The 11,934-nt window shown below is 44.9% G+C and overlaps 3 protein-coding genes across 3 annotated transcripts; 2 read left to right on the top strand and 1 right to left on the bottom strand.

Annotated features, from left to right (window-relative positions):
- Nucleotides 1-3,308: 3,308 nt before the first annotated feature.
- LOC142520610 (putative pectate lyase 5) lies at nucleotides 3,309-5,786 on the bottom strand. The gene is made up of 4 exons (XM_075623662.1): nucleotides 5,596-5,786; nucleotides 4,680-5,420; nucleotides 4,420-4,558; nucleotides 3,309-3,993 (listed from the first exon to the last, which is right to left on the bottom strand). Exons 1-4 carry the CDS (start codon nucleotides 5,727-5,729, stop codon nucleotides 3,772-3,774), a joined length of 1,236 nt encoding a protein of 411 aa, XP_075479777.1. The 5' UTR covers nucleotides 5,730-5,786; the 3' UTR covers nucleotides 3,309-3,771.
- A 798-nt stretch (nucleotides 5,787-6,584) lies between these two features.
- Nucleotides 6,585-9,040, top strand: LOC142520376 (uncharacterized). The gene is made up of 2 exons (XM_075623367.1): nucleotides 6,585-8,147; nucleotides 8,441-9,040. The coding sequence occupies exons 1-2, from the start codon at nucleotides 6,585-6,587 to the stop codon at nucleotides 9,038-9,040; spliced, it is 2,163 nt and encodes a 720-aa protein (XP_075479482.1).
- A 554-nt stretch (nucleotides 9,041-9,594) lies between these two features.
- On the top strand, nucleotides 9,595-11,437 carry LOC142520375 (uncharacterized). Its single transcript, XM_075623366.1, has 4 exons — nucleotides 9,595-9,789; nucleotides 9,970-10,239; nucleotides 10,345-10,411; nucleotides 10,887-11,437. The coding sequence occupies exons 1-4, from the start codon at nucleotides 9,595-9,597 to the stop codon at nucleotides 11,435-11,437; spliced, it is 1,083 nt and encodes a 360-aa protein (XP_075479481.1).
- The last annotated feature ends 497 nt before the right edge of the window (nucleotides 11,438-11,934 follow it).

The following is an 11,934-nucleotide window of genomic DNA, read 5'->3' as shown; positions in this document are numbered from 1 at the left end:
ACGCGCTCTTTTCCCCTCCTCCATCACTACCCCCTCATAACATCGACGCGCGGCATTTTGGTTCCCGCACAAGACTCCAACTCCCTTCCCGACACGAAACTTCAATTTCTGATGATAGCTGGAAGCTACAGCTCTTAAATTCTTTAGGGCTGGCCGCCCCAGAATTCCATTATAAGCGGATGGGGTGTCCACCACGGTAAATGTTATCATCTTTGTTACTCGCCGAGGTTCATGTCCTGCAAACCCATATAGAGGAGTAGAGATCGGTTCGAACTCAAATCCTTCCACCTTCATCTGATCCAAAGTGCTCTTGAACAAGACGTTTACGGAGCTTCCATTATCAATAAATATCCTCGCCACATCATAATGGGCAATGGTGGCCGTCACCACCAATGCATCGTTATGTGGAGTCACAACGCCTCGGAGGTCTTCCGGTCCAAAGCTGATGATGGGATCTTGTGGTAAGTCTTCACCCTTAGATATCTCAAAGTTCTCCAACCTTCTCCCATGTGCCTTCCGAGCTCGCCCAGAGTCTCCATCAGTAGCACCCCCCGAGATCATATGAATCATTCCTCTCGTAGGGTGGTTATCCTCGTTCATTCCCCTTCTCGGCTCGACGGGCTCCTGAGGGACATCTTGACCTCTACCTTCCCTTCTCTGCTCCCCGATCCTCTGATTTATCCATGAGGGCCTTGACCACGCTTAGGGGATGAGCGAGACCTCTGTCGACTCCTGGATGAGGATCCTTCTTGTCTATCCCGCGAAGGCAATCCAGCACTGCACTCAACCATTTGCGACTTCTCCCACCTCCCCTCGGGCTCCCTCACTTCCATCACCTTGTCATGACTCCCATCTAGAAGAACATGTTATGAGAATTGTCCTCTGGCCCTAGCCTTATCATCCTCCCTCTCGCCCGCGCCTCTCTTCCTACCTCCTCTTTCTGCTCCCTCAGCTCTGCTTCCCCCTGGCCGCTGCTCCATCCTTTTATGCCGCTGGGCATCTTCAAGATTTACATATTTTTCCGCCCGAGATAATAGATCATCATAACTTGATGGAGGTTTCTTCACTAATGATTTAAAGAACTCTCCTCCTCTAAGTCCTTGGGTAAAGGCACTTATCATGATGTCAGGAGTGGCCGCTGGTATCTCCAACGCTGCGTTGTTGAAATGCTGGACAAACTCTCACAAAGTTTCAGCTTCTTGTTGTTTCACCACGAACAGGCTCAAATAGTTTTTTTGGTGTTTTTTGCTGCTAACGAATCTGTGCAAGAAAACAGCGGAAAAATCCTCGAAAGATCGTATGGAGTTGGGCTGCAAGGTGTTAAACCATTGCTGGGCTGACCTCACCAATGTGCCCAGAAATACTCTGCACCTGACCCCATCTGAATATTGATGTAATAGGGCCGCATTCTCAAATCTCCCCAAGTGTTCCTCGGGGTCAGTATGTCCATCGTACTCTCCCACATTCGACTGTCGAAAATTTGGAGGAAGTCCTTCCTCTAAAATGGCTAGTGAAAATGGACTTCCTCTCTTGGGTGCCGGCGCTCTGCTTCCCAACTGCTGCCTCAACATCTGCATTTCCTTCCACATTTCTCTCATTTCACCAATCTCCCCACTTTGGTGGGACTGTGTCTCTTCAACCCTGGTCTGGTGGCCCTTAGCATTTTCCTCTCGTTCCTGGCGAGTGGCCTGCTCTTCAACGAACGTAGATTCTTGGTTCCTCTTCATAGCCTCATCCACGGTCCGAGTGATAAATTGACCCAACTGCTCCAGGGTCAAGTTCCCCACATTTTCATTAGGACGGGGTTGCTCGACCATGTTCTCTTGACGAGGTTGTTCTGTTCTCGCCTCCTGATGGGGTTGTTCCTGCCTTGCCTCAGCATGAGACTGTTCAGGTCCCCTCTGAGGACGCGATGATGATGAGGTAGCTCTTCTACTCCCTCTCTTCCCTACCATCTCTACGTCTCAACTCAAATCTTCCCACAGACGGCGCCAAGTGATACTCACGGGAAATTTAGGGTCCGACTCCAGCAAGTGTCACTAGTCCAGATGCAGGTTTTGAAATTATCCTGAGCCTGAAATCACAAATAAGATCGTTAGGAGGGGGCCAGGAGGGTGTCTTGGCGTAACCCCTCCGACGCTCAAGTCAGTGACTGAGGATATATGGGAGGAGCAGCTAAGGGTGCTGCTGAAAACAATATATTGAATTTTTTAACTGAACACTCAAACCTGGTATTTATAGGAGAATACATGGGCCCTTGATGGGCTTGTCTTCCATTTGGGCTAGGGATGAGCCAATGGTAGATACCTGGACTCTTGATGAACTTGTCTTCCATTTGGGCCCTCGCCTCCAAGATATAATCCGGGCCCCCCAAGATGTAATTCGGGCCTAGGGGCCCACGAGATATCATGTCTTATATCAATAAAAACGTGTAGTTTTGGTAAATTTATACAACTATCCAAATCTATGATTTTTTTTGCAACAGTTAACACTCCTTCATAAAACTAGCATCAAAATTATAAGCTGATGCAATTTTTGATATAATTTGACACACCGGATACGCTCCACGAGCTATGTTTATGACCAACATATGTCGTTTAGACTGTTATACACGCCAAAATAAATATGTATGGATTATGCATACCACCCCCAATTTCCTTTCAAACCAGGGGCCATTTATATGCAGCTACTTACTAATTATTACTAATTAATGGATGAGTTATTAGTTTAATTACTCAAATCTGTCTTGAATTTTAATGCGATTTGGATTCATTCATTTATTTGTATAAACTCTTGATTTATGAAATCATATTGGATTCAAACTAATTTGAGATCAAGATCAAGTCGGGTCGGATCTAGCACAAAGTTCTTTCAACATCCATGACATTTGTTCAAAACTCAAATAGTAATTTTAAAATTTTAAGTTATTTAACTTTTCTTTCTTGACAAAAACTTGTGTGAGACGGTCTCACGGGTCGTATTTTGTGAGACAGATCTCTTATTTGGGTCATCCATGAAAAAATATTACTTTTTATGCTAAGAGTATTACTTTTTATTGTGAATATCCTGTAGGTTGACCCGTCTCACATATAAAGATTCGTGAGGCCGTCTCACAATAAATATACTCTAATTTTTTATGTTATAAATGATATGATTATTTAATTTAAAATATAGATAAAGATAAAAAAATTTATAATATGATAGATAGATAAGATGCAAAATTTACCAAAATGAGTTTAATGAAATTTTTATTAAAAAAATATAATGTTTTTAAATTTGAGAAAAATGTATTTTTGGTTTATCGAAAATCAGACCGCAACATCAAAGTTATTCTGTATATCTTAAGTCAATAATACATAATAATATAATATAGATAGCATGTATATATACATATATATGTGTGTGTAGCAAATATTGGATGGGAAAATGACAACCGTTGATTAAAACTATAAATTCACATAGCGTGTACCAATAGACACTTCAGCACTTGCTCTGCTTTTCAACCAATTCCAAGTCCGACAGACCAACGATTCAGATCAGCAGGCCGATGTTGTCTTCGTCCCGTCAGGTCAAAAACTCGACCAAACTTCCCAAAAAACAAGGGTAAAAGTAAAAGAACCAAAAAAAAAAAATTGGTAAAAAAAGAAAAAGGGAACAAATCCCAAGTGCTCCATGGACAATTATATCCTTAGGCCTAACACCTAATACTAAGTCCAACAAGACCAAACGAAATAATTGATACGGTCTCGCGAGGCTATATTAGTAATTTAACTAACACCGCGATCCCTTTTTACAGCTCATGGCGCCGGCACTGGAAGTGATGGAGCTTATCAAGGAAGAAGGCCTAGCGCCTAAACTCGAGGCCTTGGCATAGCTCGAGGATGCTCCGGCACCGGAAGTCGTAAAGAACGCGCCGTTCAACATTAAGTCTCCTTCGGTCCTCCAATTCCAATTCTTCCATTCGCTCTCCGGTGCATCCTCGTGCTTGGTCACCTATAACAATTTAATCAAAATGTTATTTAATAAATGCAACCATTTTTTTTTTTAGAAACAATTTAATTAAATGCCTGGTTGAAAATGTTGGGAATAGGGGTCAATTTATTTATTATCTTATGGATGTTGAGGTACGACCAAAATTGACGATACGGCAAATCTAGTTGAAGATGTTGGAAAATTGAGAGAAAAAAATTTAAAGAGCATGAAACTCCATTTTTAAATTTCATAGCATTTTAAATCTTTTTTAAGGAAAAAAACTTATATTTTTACATCAAGTGATACGAATCTAAATTTCGGGTTTTCTTTAGTTTGATTAAACAAATGGTTTTTGTTTAACTTTTTCGGGTTCGGATTCAGGTTCAAGCTCGATCTTGGTACTAACATTTTGTTTAGAAATTTAGGCACGGGCAACATAATTCTTACCTCCTTGTTGAATCTGTCATTAGGGGCTAGAAATCTATTGCCCTGGCTATTGATGGTAGGGGCTGCACTCCCTCCAATTGCATACATCTCCCAATGGGTGTAGTCATTGTTCACCACATGGAAATATCCAAGCCTACATCTTCATATAACATATATATACAAATTAAAATTTTTTTTAAAAAAAAACTATATATTATAATATTTAAACATAATTTTGGTACAAAATCTTGAATAAATTAAGCAACTTTAGAACTTTTTACCTTGGCATTCTTTGAACAAGTCCTTCCCCAAAGTGGTTAAAGGCAATAGTAACTTGCATATTCTTATCTTGTGTGTTGGAATCACTATGCCCCATAAGCATGACCTTGTTGTGATGAGTCAAGTAGTTGTTCGAGATGGTAATCGCGGTCGACCCGTGTATGGCGTCGATCAGCCCGTCGTTACAATTCGACAACGAGCAATGGTCGACCCAAACGTGGCTACCGCCGAAGATCGACACGCCATCACCGTCCGATATGGTCCTCCACCCATAGTGCTTGGTGGAGTCCCTCACATTAGCATTCCCCCCTTGCTTGCAGTCATGTATATTGATCCCATGAATGATGATATTCGTCACGTATTGTATAGTGATGCAAGGGCCATTAGCAATGTGGACGCTAGCTCCCCTGCCGTCGATGGTCTTGAACGAGTTCATTATCAGCTCCTCCTTCAATTTGATGACCATGTCCCGGGCAAATATGATCCACAACGGCTCTTCTTGAATGACGGCGTAGCGGAGCGTTCCGGGTTTCGGATTGACAGCATCGTCGTCGCTCGGATCCGTCACGATGTAAATCTCGCCATCTCTTCCGCCGATGGCGTTTTTGCCGAACCCGATACTACAGTCTGCCAGTTTCTGACGGTTCTTCTCCCAATTCGAGTCGCAACGCCAGCAGTCGTCGATCGGGTTACCTGTGTTGCACGACAAGAACCCCAGTTTCCTTCTCGATTCATTCAAACTCCTACATTGTACGTTTCGTAAGAAATCAGACATTATAACATATAACCAAACAAGTAAATGCAAGAATGAGATTAAAAAAAAAAACCACCACCAAGTAGCAAACAAACCACACAAGACAACATTTTGCGAGACCCTTCGACAAATATAAAAAATTTGACGACTAAAACGGTGCATACCTGTGCACTTCCTGGACTACCAATTCAGGGTCTTGTACAGCCGGGTAGGATGCATTGGCAATGAGACACGGGAGAAGTCCACAGAAGAAGAGGAGGAGAAATGGGAAGGTGACTGAAGAGAAAACCGACGCCATTTCTGGGATTTCAGAGCTATTTCTGTGAGGAGAAACAAGAGGAAACGTAGGACTTATAAAGGGATACAACGGCAGACAAGATAGCGTGAATTAACTAAACGAGTAGGCCCTCTACACTCTGCTGATTTACTGGGATTACGGAGATTCCCTCATGTGACCGTTTTGGCCGTTAATCTGGTCCGAATATTACTGGAATTCATAAATATTTTTCTAAATTTTGCTCCCAACTTTTGCCCTTTCTGAATGCAAATACGGTAAGCACGTTCTCCAAGAAATACGCCATCTGTCTACACGCACATGTGCCTTGCGGCGTGCAGATAAAGCACTCGAGGAGCGTTAGTGAAACATATTGATAACCCCATAAGGATTCGGGTCATTGATGACCCGGGTATTCTCATTCAAAATTCCCAAACATTATAAATTGTTGATCTGATCCGTTGGAGTTTCTTACCCAGCTCACCTATTTCAGCGAGATTACATCATTGGCGCCGTCTGTGGGAATCTTGAGTTCAAGACGTTGATATGGCCCGTACGAGAAGAACCAACCAAGATAATTCTCGCGCCCCGGATGATGGAGGGCAGACTTCAAGACAAGTTGGTGTTAATAACACCGGACCAAATCCCATTACTTTAACCCCGGAAGAGTTGCAAAAGATTGTATCCGACGCCATAAAGCAAGCTATGGCCAGGAAAGAAGTTTCTCATCATGTTACACCACCTGGGGATAGACATGAGCTTGAGCAGGAGCAGGAGCAGGAGATGAGGGAGGAGGAGGTGAGAGGAGAAGAGGAGGAATCCAGCTCCGGGTCCAAATCTCCTACCGTGGCGGAAGAGTTGTTGGAATTGAGATAGAAGATGAAGGTGCTGGAAGGACAGTTGGAGAATCGGGGCTCTTCCCGGGCAGTCACCAGGGGATGCCCGTTTGCTGAGATCATTGTCCGGGAACCTCTTCCCGGGAATTTTAAATCGGCCAAAATAAAGGATTATGATGGCAACGCAGACCCTGAGGAACACTTGGCCAGATTTGAGAACATGGCCATGTTGCACTGTTACACTGATAGAATCAAGTGTAAGGTGTTCCTGACAACATTGGTGGATTCGGCTCAAAGGTGGTTTGAGGGTTTGGCTCCTCAAAGTATTAGTTATTTCAAAGACTTCCAAAAGGTGTTCTTACACCATTTCAGTAGCAGTAAAAAGTACAAGAAGACTGCTTTTAGTCTTTTCGAAGTCAAGCAGAGCACGGAGGAGAGTCTGAGGGCTTATATCCGAAGATTCAACATAGTGGCTCTGGACGTTCCAACTTGTGCCACTGAAACAAAGACTACCGCATTCACCCAGGGCCTGAGAGAGGGTGAGTTTTTCAAATCATTGACTAAGAAGGTTCCCGGGAATTTTGAGGACTTATTGTCCCGGGCAGAGAAGTATATTAACATGGAAGAGGCTCAGAAGCAGAAGAGGGAGGCTGTTAAGAAGGAAAGAGGAGACCGGGTGTCTAAGCCCGAGGAGAGGGGGCAAAAGAGAGGTAATCCAGGGCACTTTTCTCAGCACATGCCTCTGAAGATGGCCCGGGAAAGAGAAGGACAAGAATGCAGTAGGGACCTGGCCCCGAACCATCAATTATCCTTGCCAGAGAAGAGAGGATTTTGCATTTTCCACAAAGTGTGTTATCATAGCACCGAAGATTGCAAAATATTGAAGGGAAATTATGTCCCATCTTCCATCCCCGGACCCAGTCACAACAACAGAGAGCCGAGATTGCCACCTTGGACATCTCGGCAGCCAGGGTCCAGCGCCCGGGGAGGAGGTATAAGGAATAGTCCGAGAGGAGAGCCCGGGAGAAGAAGAGAGCCCGAGCCTGAGAGAAAAAAGAATTCGCCCCCTGCCACGGGGTTGATTAAAATGATATCAGAAGGCTCCACTGATGGAGACTCTAATCGGGTGAGGAAATCGAAGAGTAGGAGGGAATGTATGGAAGTAGAAGGGACGAGGAGAAATGAGGCGGTCATCAGTTTTGGCCCAGAGGATTTGAGGGGGGTGAATCTACCCCACAATGATGAACTGGTTATCCAAGCCCGAGTGGCAAATTATGACATTCTGAGGGTCTTTATTGACTTGGGCAGTTCCGTAAATGTAATTTTTAAAGATGCCTTTGTGCAGATGGATTTACAGGGTTTTTACTTGGAAGCTGTGGAAACTGCCCTTTTTGGCTTTGCTGGCCATGTGGTCTACCCGGAAGGGGAGATTGTCTTACCGCTAACCCTGGGTTCTCAGGATCTCAAAAAGACAGTGATGACCTCTTTCACTGTAGTGGACTCCCCTTTTTCATACAATATCATTCTAGGGAGGCCGGCCATGAATGAATTAAGAGCCGTGGCATCCACTTATCATCAAAAGATAAAATTTTCTGTTGGAGCCCGGGTAGGAGAAGTCTGGGGGGATCAGCCATCTTCTCGGAAAGTGTTATGTGGAGGCGGTCCGAGCTGATCAGAGCAAAACTAAGAGGGAAGGGAAGAAAGTCGAGAGTGAATGAAGTAGGAAGAAGAGTGGTGGAGAAAGGGGAAGTGCATTTTGTAGCAGAAGAAGAGCAGGAGATGGTAGAAGTCGGACCACGCCAACAAATCCGGGTGGCTCGGGATCTCAGTACATCCACCCGGGTTAGTTTAATTAACTGTTTAAAAACTAATATCCATGTGTTTGCCTGGTCCCAACAGGAGCTGACAGGGATTTCTCCCTTAATATCGGAGCACCAACTGAACATTCTCTCGGGATCTCACCCGGTAAAGCAAAAGAAAAGACACTTTGGTCCTGAAAAGGACAAAGTTATTGATGAGCAAGTGAAGGAGTTACTGAAGGCCGGCCACATTCGAGAAATTCAATTCCCCACATGGCTTTCGAATGTGGTGCTGGTACCTAAATCCACCGGGAAGTGGCGAATGTGTGTAGATTTCCGCGACCTCAACAAGGCTTGCCCTAAAGACCATTACCCCTTGCCCAGGATTGACCAGCTGGTGGACTCCACCTCGGGTTTTGAACTATTGAGTTTCATGGACGCATACCAGGGATATCATCAAATTCCCCTAGCCAAGAGTGATCAAGATAAAGACAGCTTCATCACATCGGGAGGTACATTTTGTTATATTGTAATGCCTTTCGGGTTGAAGAATGGAGGGGCTACTTACCAGCGTCTAATGAACAAAGTCTTTGAGAAGCAGCTGGGACGAAATGTGGAAATCTATGTAGATGATATTCTGGGCAAGTCCAAGGAGGTTGCGATTTCATCATTGATCTGGAAGAAACCTTTACCACTCTAATGCATTACGGGATCAAGCTTAACCCTGCCAAATGCATTTTTGGTGTCAAGAGTGGCAAATTCTTGGGATTCATAGTGACAAATCGAGGGATCGAGGTGAATCAAGAAAAAGTCAAGTCCGTGTTGTATATGCCATCCCCCCGATCTGTCAAAGAAGTACAGAAGCTGACTGGGAGGATTGCTTCCCTGTCTCGATTTATATCCCGATCAGCACACAGGAGTTATCCTTTCTTCCAGGTTCTAAGGAAGGCCCAACAATTCGGGTGGGATGAAAAATGTGAGCAGACCTTCCAGGACTTGAAGATTCACTTTGCAGAGCTCCCTATGTTGGTAAAGCCGAAGCCCGAGTATGCTGTTAGCTCAGTTCTAATAAAAGAATAAGGCTCTGATCAAAAGCCTGTCTACTATTTCAGTCATGCTCTAAGAGGCCCCGCGCTCCGTTACAGTGAAATAGAGAAGGTTGCTTTGGCCTTGATCATGACCGCCCGGAAGCTACGACCTTACTTCCTGTCACATCAAATCATCGTTCTTACCAATAGTCCTCTTGGCAGGATCATGACTCATTCAGAGGTATCCGGATGGATGATCAAGTGGACAATAGAGCTGGGAGAATATGACATTGAGTACAAGCCTCGGGTTGCCATCAAAGCACAAGCCTTATCAGATTTCTTATCAGAAATGGTTCAACCCGAGGAAGAAGAAGTATGGAGAGTATTTGTGGATGGGGCATCTAGCCTTGCTGGATGTGGAGTATGAGTTGTGATAATATCTCCCCCGGGAGATAAGATAAAATTGGCACTGAGGATTGACTCCTGGGTAACCAACAATGAAGCCGAGTACGAAGCCGTCCTGGCTGGTATCCAAGCTGCCCGGGAAGTCGGAGCTTCCAGGATTATTCTATATTCTGATTTGCAACTCATTACTCAGCAGATAAAGAGCGTGTATGAAGCTAAGGATGACAGAATGCTAAAATACTTACAGCTCATCAAAGCCCGAGCAGAAGTCTTTGCGGATTGGGGTATTGAGCAAATACCCCGGGAGGAGAATGGCGAGGCAGATACCCTGGCAAAAATGGCTGCTTCCTTATCGGAAGTTAGCACCCGGGAAGTCTTGCATGTTTCCCGGTTGATCCTTTCCACTGAGGAAGAAATATTACCAGTACCCGGTGACTCCTGGATGACTCCTCTGATCAAGTTCATGGTAAATAATGAACTGCCCGAGGACAGAACCCAAGCTCATAAGACTAAGAGACAAGCTCCCAGGTTTGTTCTCTTAAATAATATGTTGTATAGGAGATCATTACAGGTACCTCTTTTGAAATGCCTATCGGAGAAAGAGGTGGATTATATCCTCCGAGAAATTCATGAAGGATGTTGTGTCGAGCACCTCGGATGAATGTCTTTGGCTCGAAAAGCAATGCTTGCTGGTTTCTGGTGGCCAACCTTAAGTTAAGATTCTGCTCGGGTGGTCCAAGCTTGTGAGGCCTGTCAACATCACTCGAATTTTAAGTACAGCCCGGCCACTCTCATGAAGCCTATCTGGGCATCTTGCCCCTTTGATCAATGGGGCATGGATATTGTGGGTCCGTTCCCAATTGCCCGGGCTCAGAAAAAATTCTTGTTAGTAGCTGTTGATTACTTTTTCCAAGTGGGTAGAAGCGGAGCCCTTGGCAAAAATCACTGAGCAGGAAGTATTGAAATTTCTATGGAAGAATATCGTGTGCCGGTTTGGAGTGCCCAGAAGACTGATCTCGGACAATGGGAGACAGTTTCAGGGCAAAGGAATTACGTCATGGTGCAGGGAAATGAAGATCACCTAATCTTTTACCTCTGTTGCATATCCTCAAGCTAATGGCCAGACAAAGGTTGTCAATAGAATTATTGTACAAGCACTAAAGACAAGGCTACAAGGCAAAGGAAAGGATTGGGTGGAAGAATTACCCAGTGTTCTCTGGGCTTACAGAACTACTTCCCGGGCACCTACCCAAGAAACTCCTTTCAACTTGGTATATGGTTCTGAAGCAGTCCTCCCAATTGAGATCGGGCAAACTTCTCCCCGGATAGAATCTTACCCGGAAGACAATGACCAAAGCCGGGCCATGGAATTGGACTTGGTAGAAGAAAGGAGAGACCGGACATTCACTCGCATGGAAGCATACAGGAGCCGGGTTATGAAGTCATATAACAAAAAGGTCCGGATCCGAGATTTCCAAGTGGGGGATCTAGTCATGAAAAAAGTCAACCCTGCTGGGGATGTTGGGAAGCTGGAAGCTCGGTGGGAAGGACCTTATAAGATCACCCGGAAAGTCAGCTCGGGATCCTTTTATTTAAAAGATGCTCAAGGACATTTCCTCAAAAGGCCTTGGAATGTATTTAATTTAAAGAAGTATTATGCCTAACAGATGTAATGGTTTGGTTGAAGATATAATGAAAGATCTATTTTTTCAAGAAAGGAGTATTATGTATTATTTCTTGTATCTGGAACTCGGGAAGTACCAAGCTTCGGTTATTTGAAAAAGCCCAGGGCACTACACCCTGGCTCGGGGCACCACACCTCGACCATTCCCAAGTCCCGGGGCATGCTCCTCGACCAAAGGCTCCGCACCTTGGTTCTTAAAAGCCTAGGGCACTACACCCTGGCTCGGGGCACCACACCTCGACCATTCCCAAGTCCCGGGACATGCTCCCCGGCCCAAGGCTTCGCACCTTGGTTCTTAAAATCCCAGGGTACTACACCGTGGCTCGGGGCACCACACCTCGACCATTCCCAAGTCCCGGGACATGCTCCCCGGCCCAAGGCTCCGCACCTTGGTTTTTAAAAGTCCAGGGCACTACACCCTGGCTCGGGGCACCACACCTCGACCATTCCCAAGTCCCGGGACATGCTCCCTGGCCC

This window comes from Primulina tabacum, chromosome 12 (genome assembly GCF_025594145.1).
Source record: "Primulina tabacum isolate GXHZ01 chromosome 12, ASM2559414v2, whole genome shotgun sequence".
NCBI classification, from domain to species: domain Eukaryota; kingdom Viridiplantae; phylum Streptophyta; class Magnoliopsida; order Lamiales; family Gesneriaceae; genus Primulina; species Primulina tabacum.
The sequence above is the reverse complement of the archived record's forward strand: the minus strand, read 5'-3'. Positions and strand labels throughout refer to the sequence as shown.

Coding starts and splice junctions, on each gene's coding strand:
- LOC142520610 (XM_075623662.1), bottom strand. CDS start 5,729: ATGGCGTCGGTTTTCTCTTCAGTCACCTTCCCATTTCTCCTCCTCTTC. Junction 5,421..5,595: donor GTAGTCCAGGAAGTGCACAG/GTATGCACCGTT, acceptor CGTACAATGTAG/GAGTTTGAATGAATCGAGAA. Junction 4,559..4,679: donor CTTGTTCAAAGAATGCCAAG/GTAAAAAGTTCT, acceptor TGTTATATGAAG/ATGTAGGCTTGGATATTTCC.
- LOC142520376 (XM_075623367.1), top strand. CDS start 6,585: ATGAAGGTGCTGGAAGGACAGTTGGAGAATCGGGGCTCTTCCCGGGCA. Junction 8,148..8,440: donor AATTTTCTGTTGGAGCCCGG/GTAGGAGAAGTC, acceptor TGGTCCCAACAG/GAGCTGACAGGGATTTCTCC.
- LOC142520375 (XM_075623366.1), top strand. CDS start 9,595: ATGACTCATTCAGAGGTATCCGGATGGATGATCAAGTGGACAATAGAG. Junction 10,240..10,344: donor CTCCTCTGATCAAGTTCATG/GTAAATAATGAA, acceptor AGATCATTACAG/GTACCTCTTTTGAAATGCCT. Junction 10,412..10,886: donor CCGAGAAATTCATGAAGGAT/GTTGTGTCGAGC, acceptor CATATCCTCAAG/CTAATGGCCAGACAAAGGTT.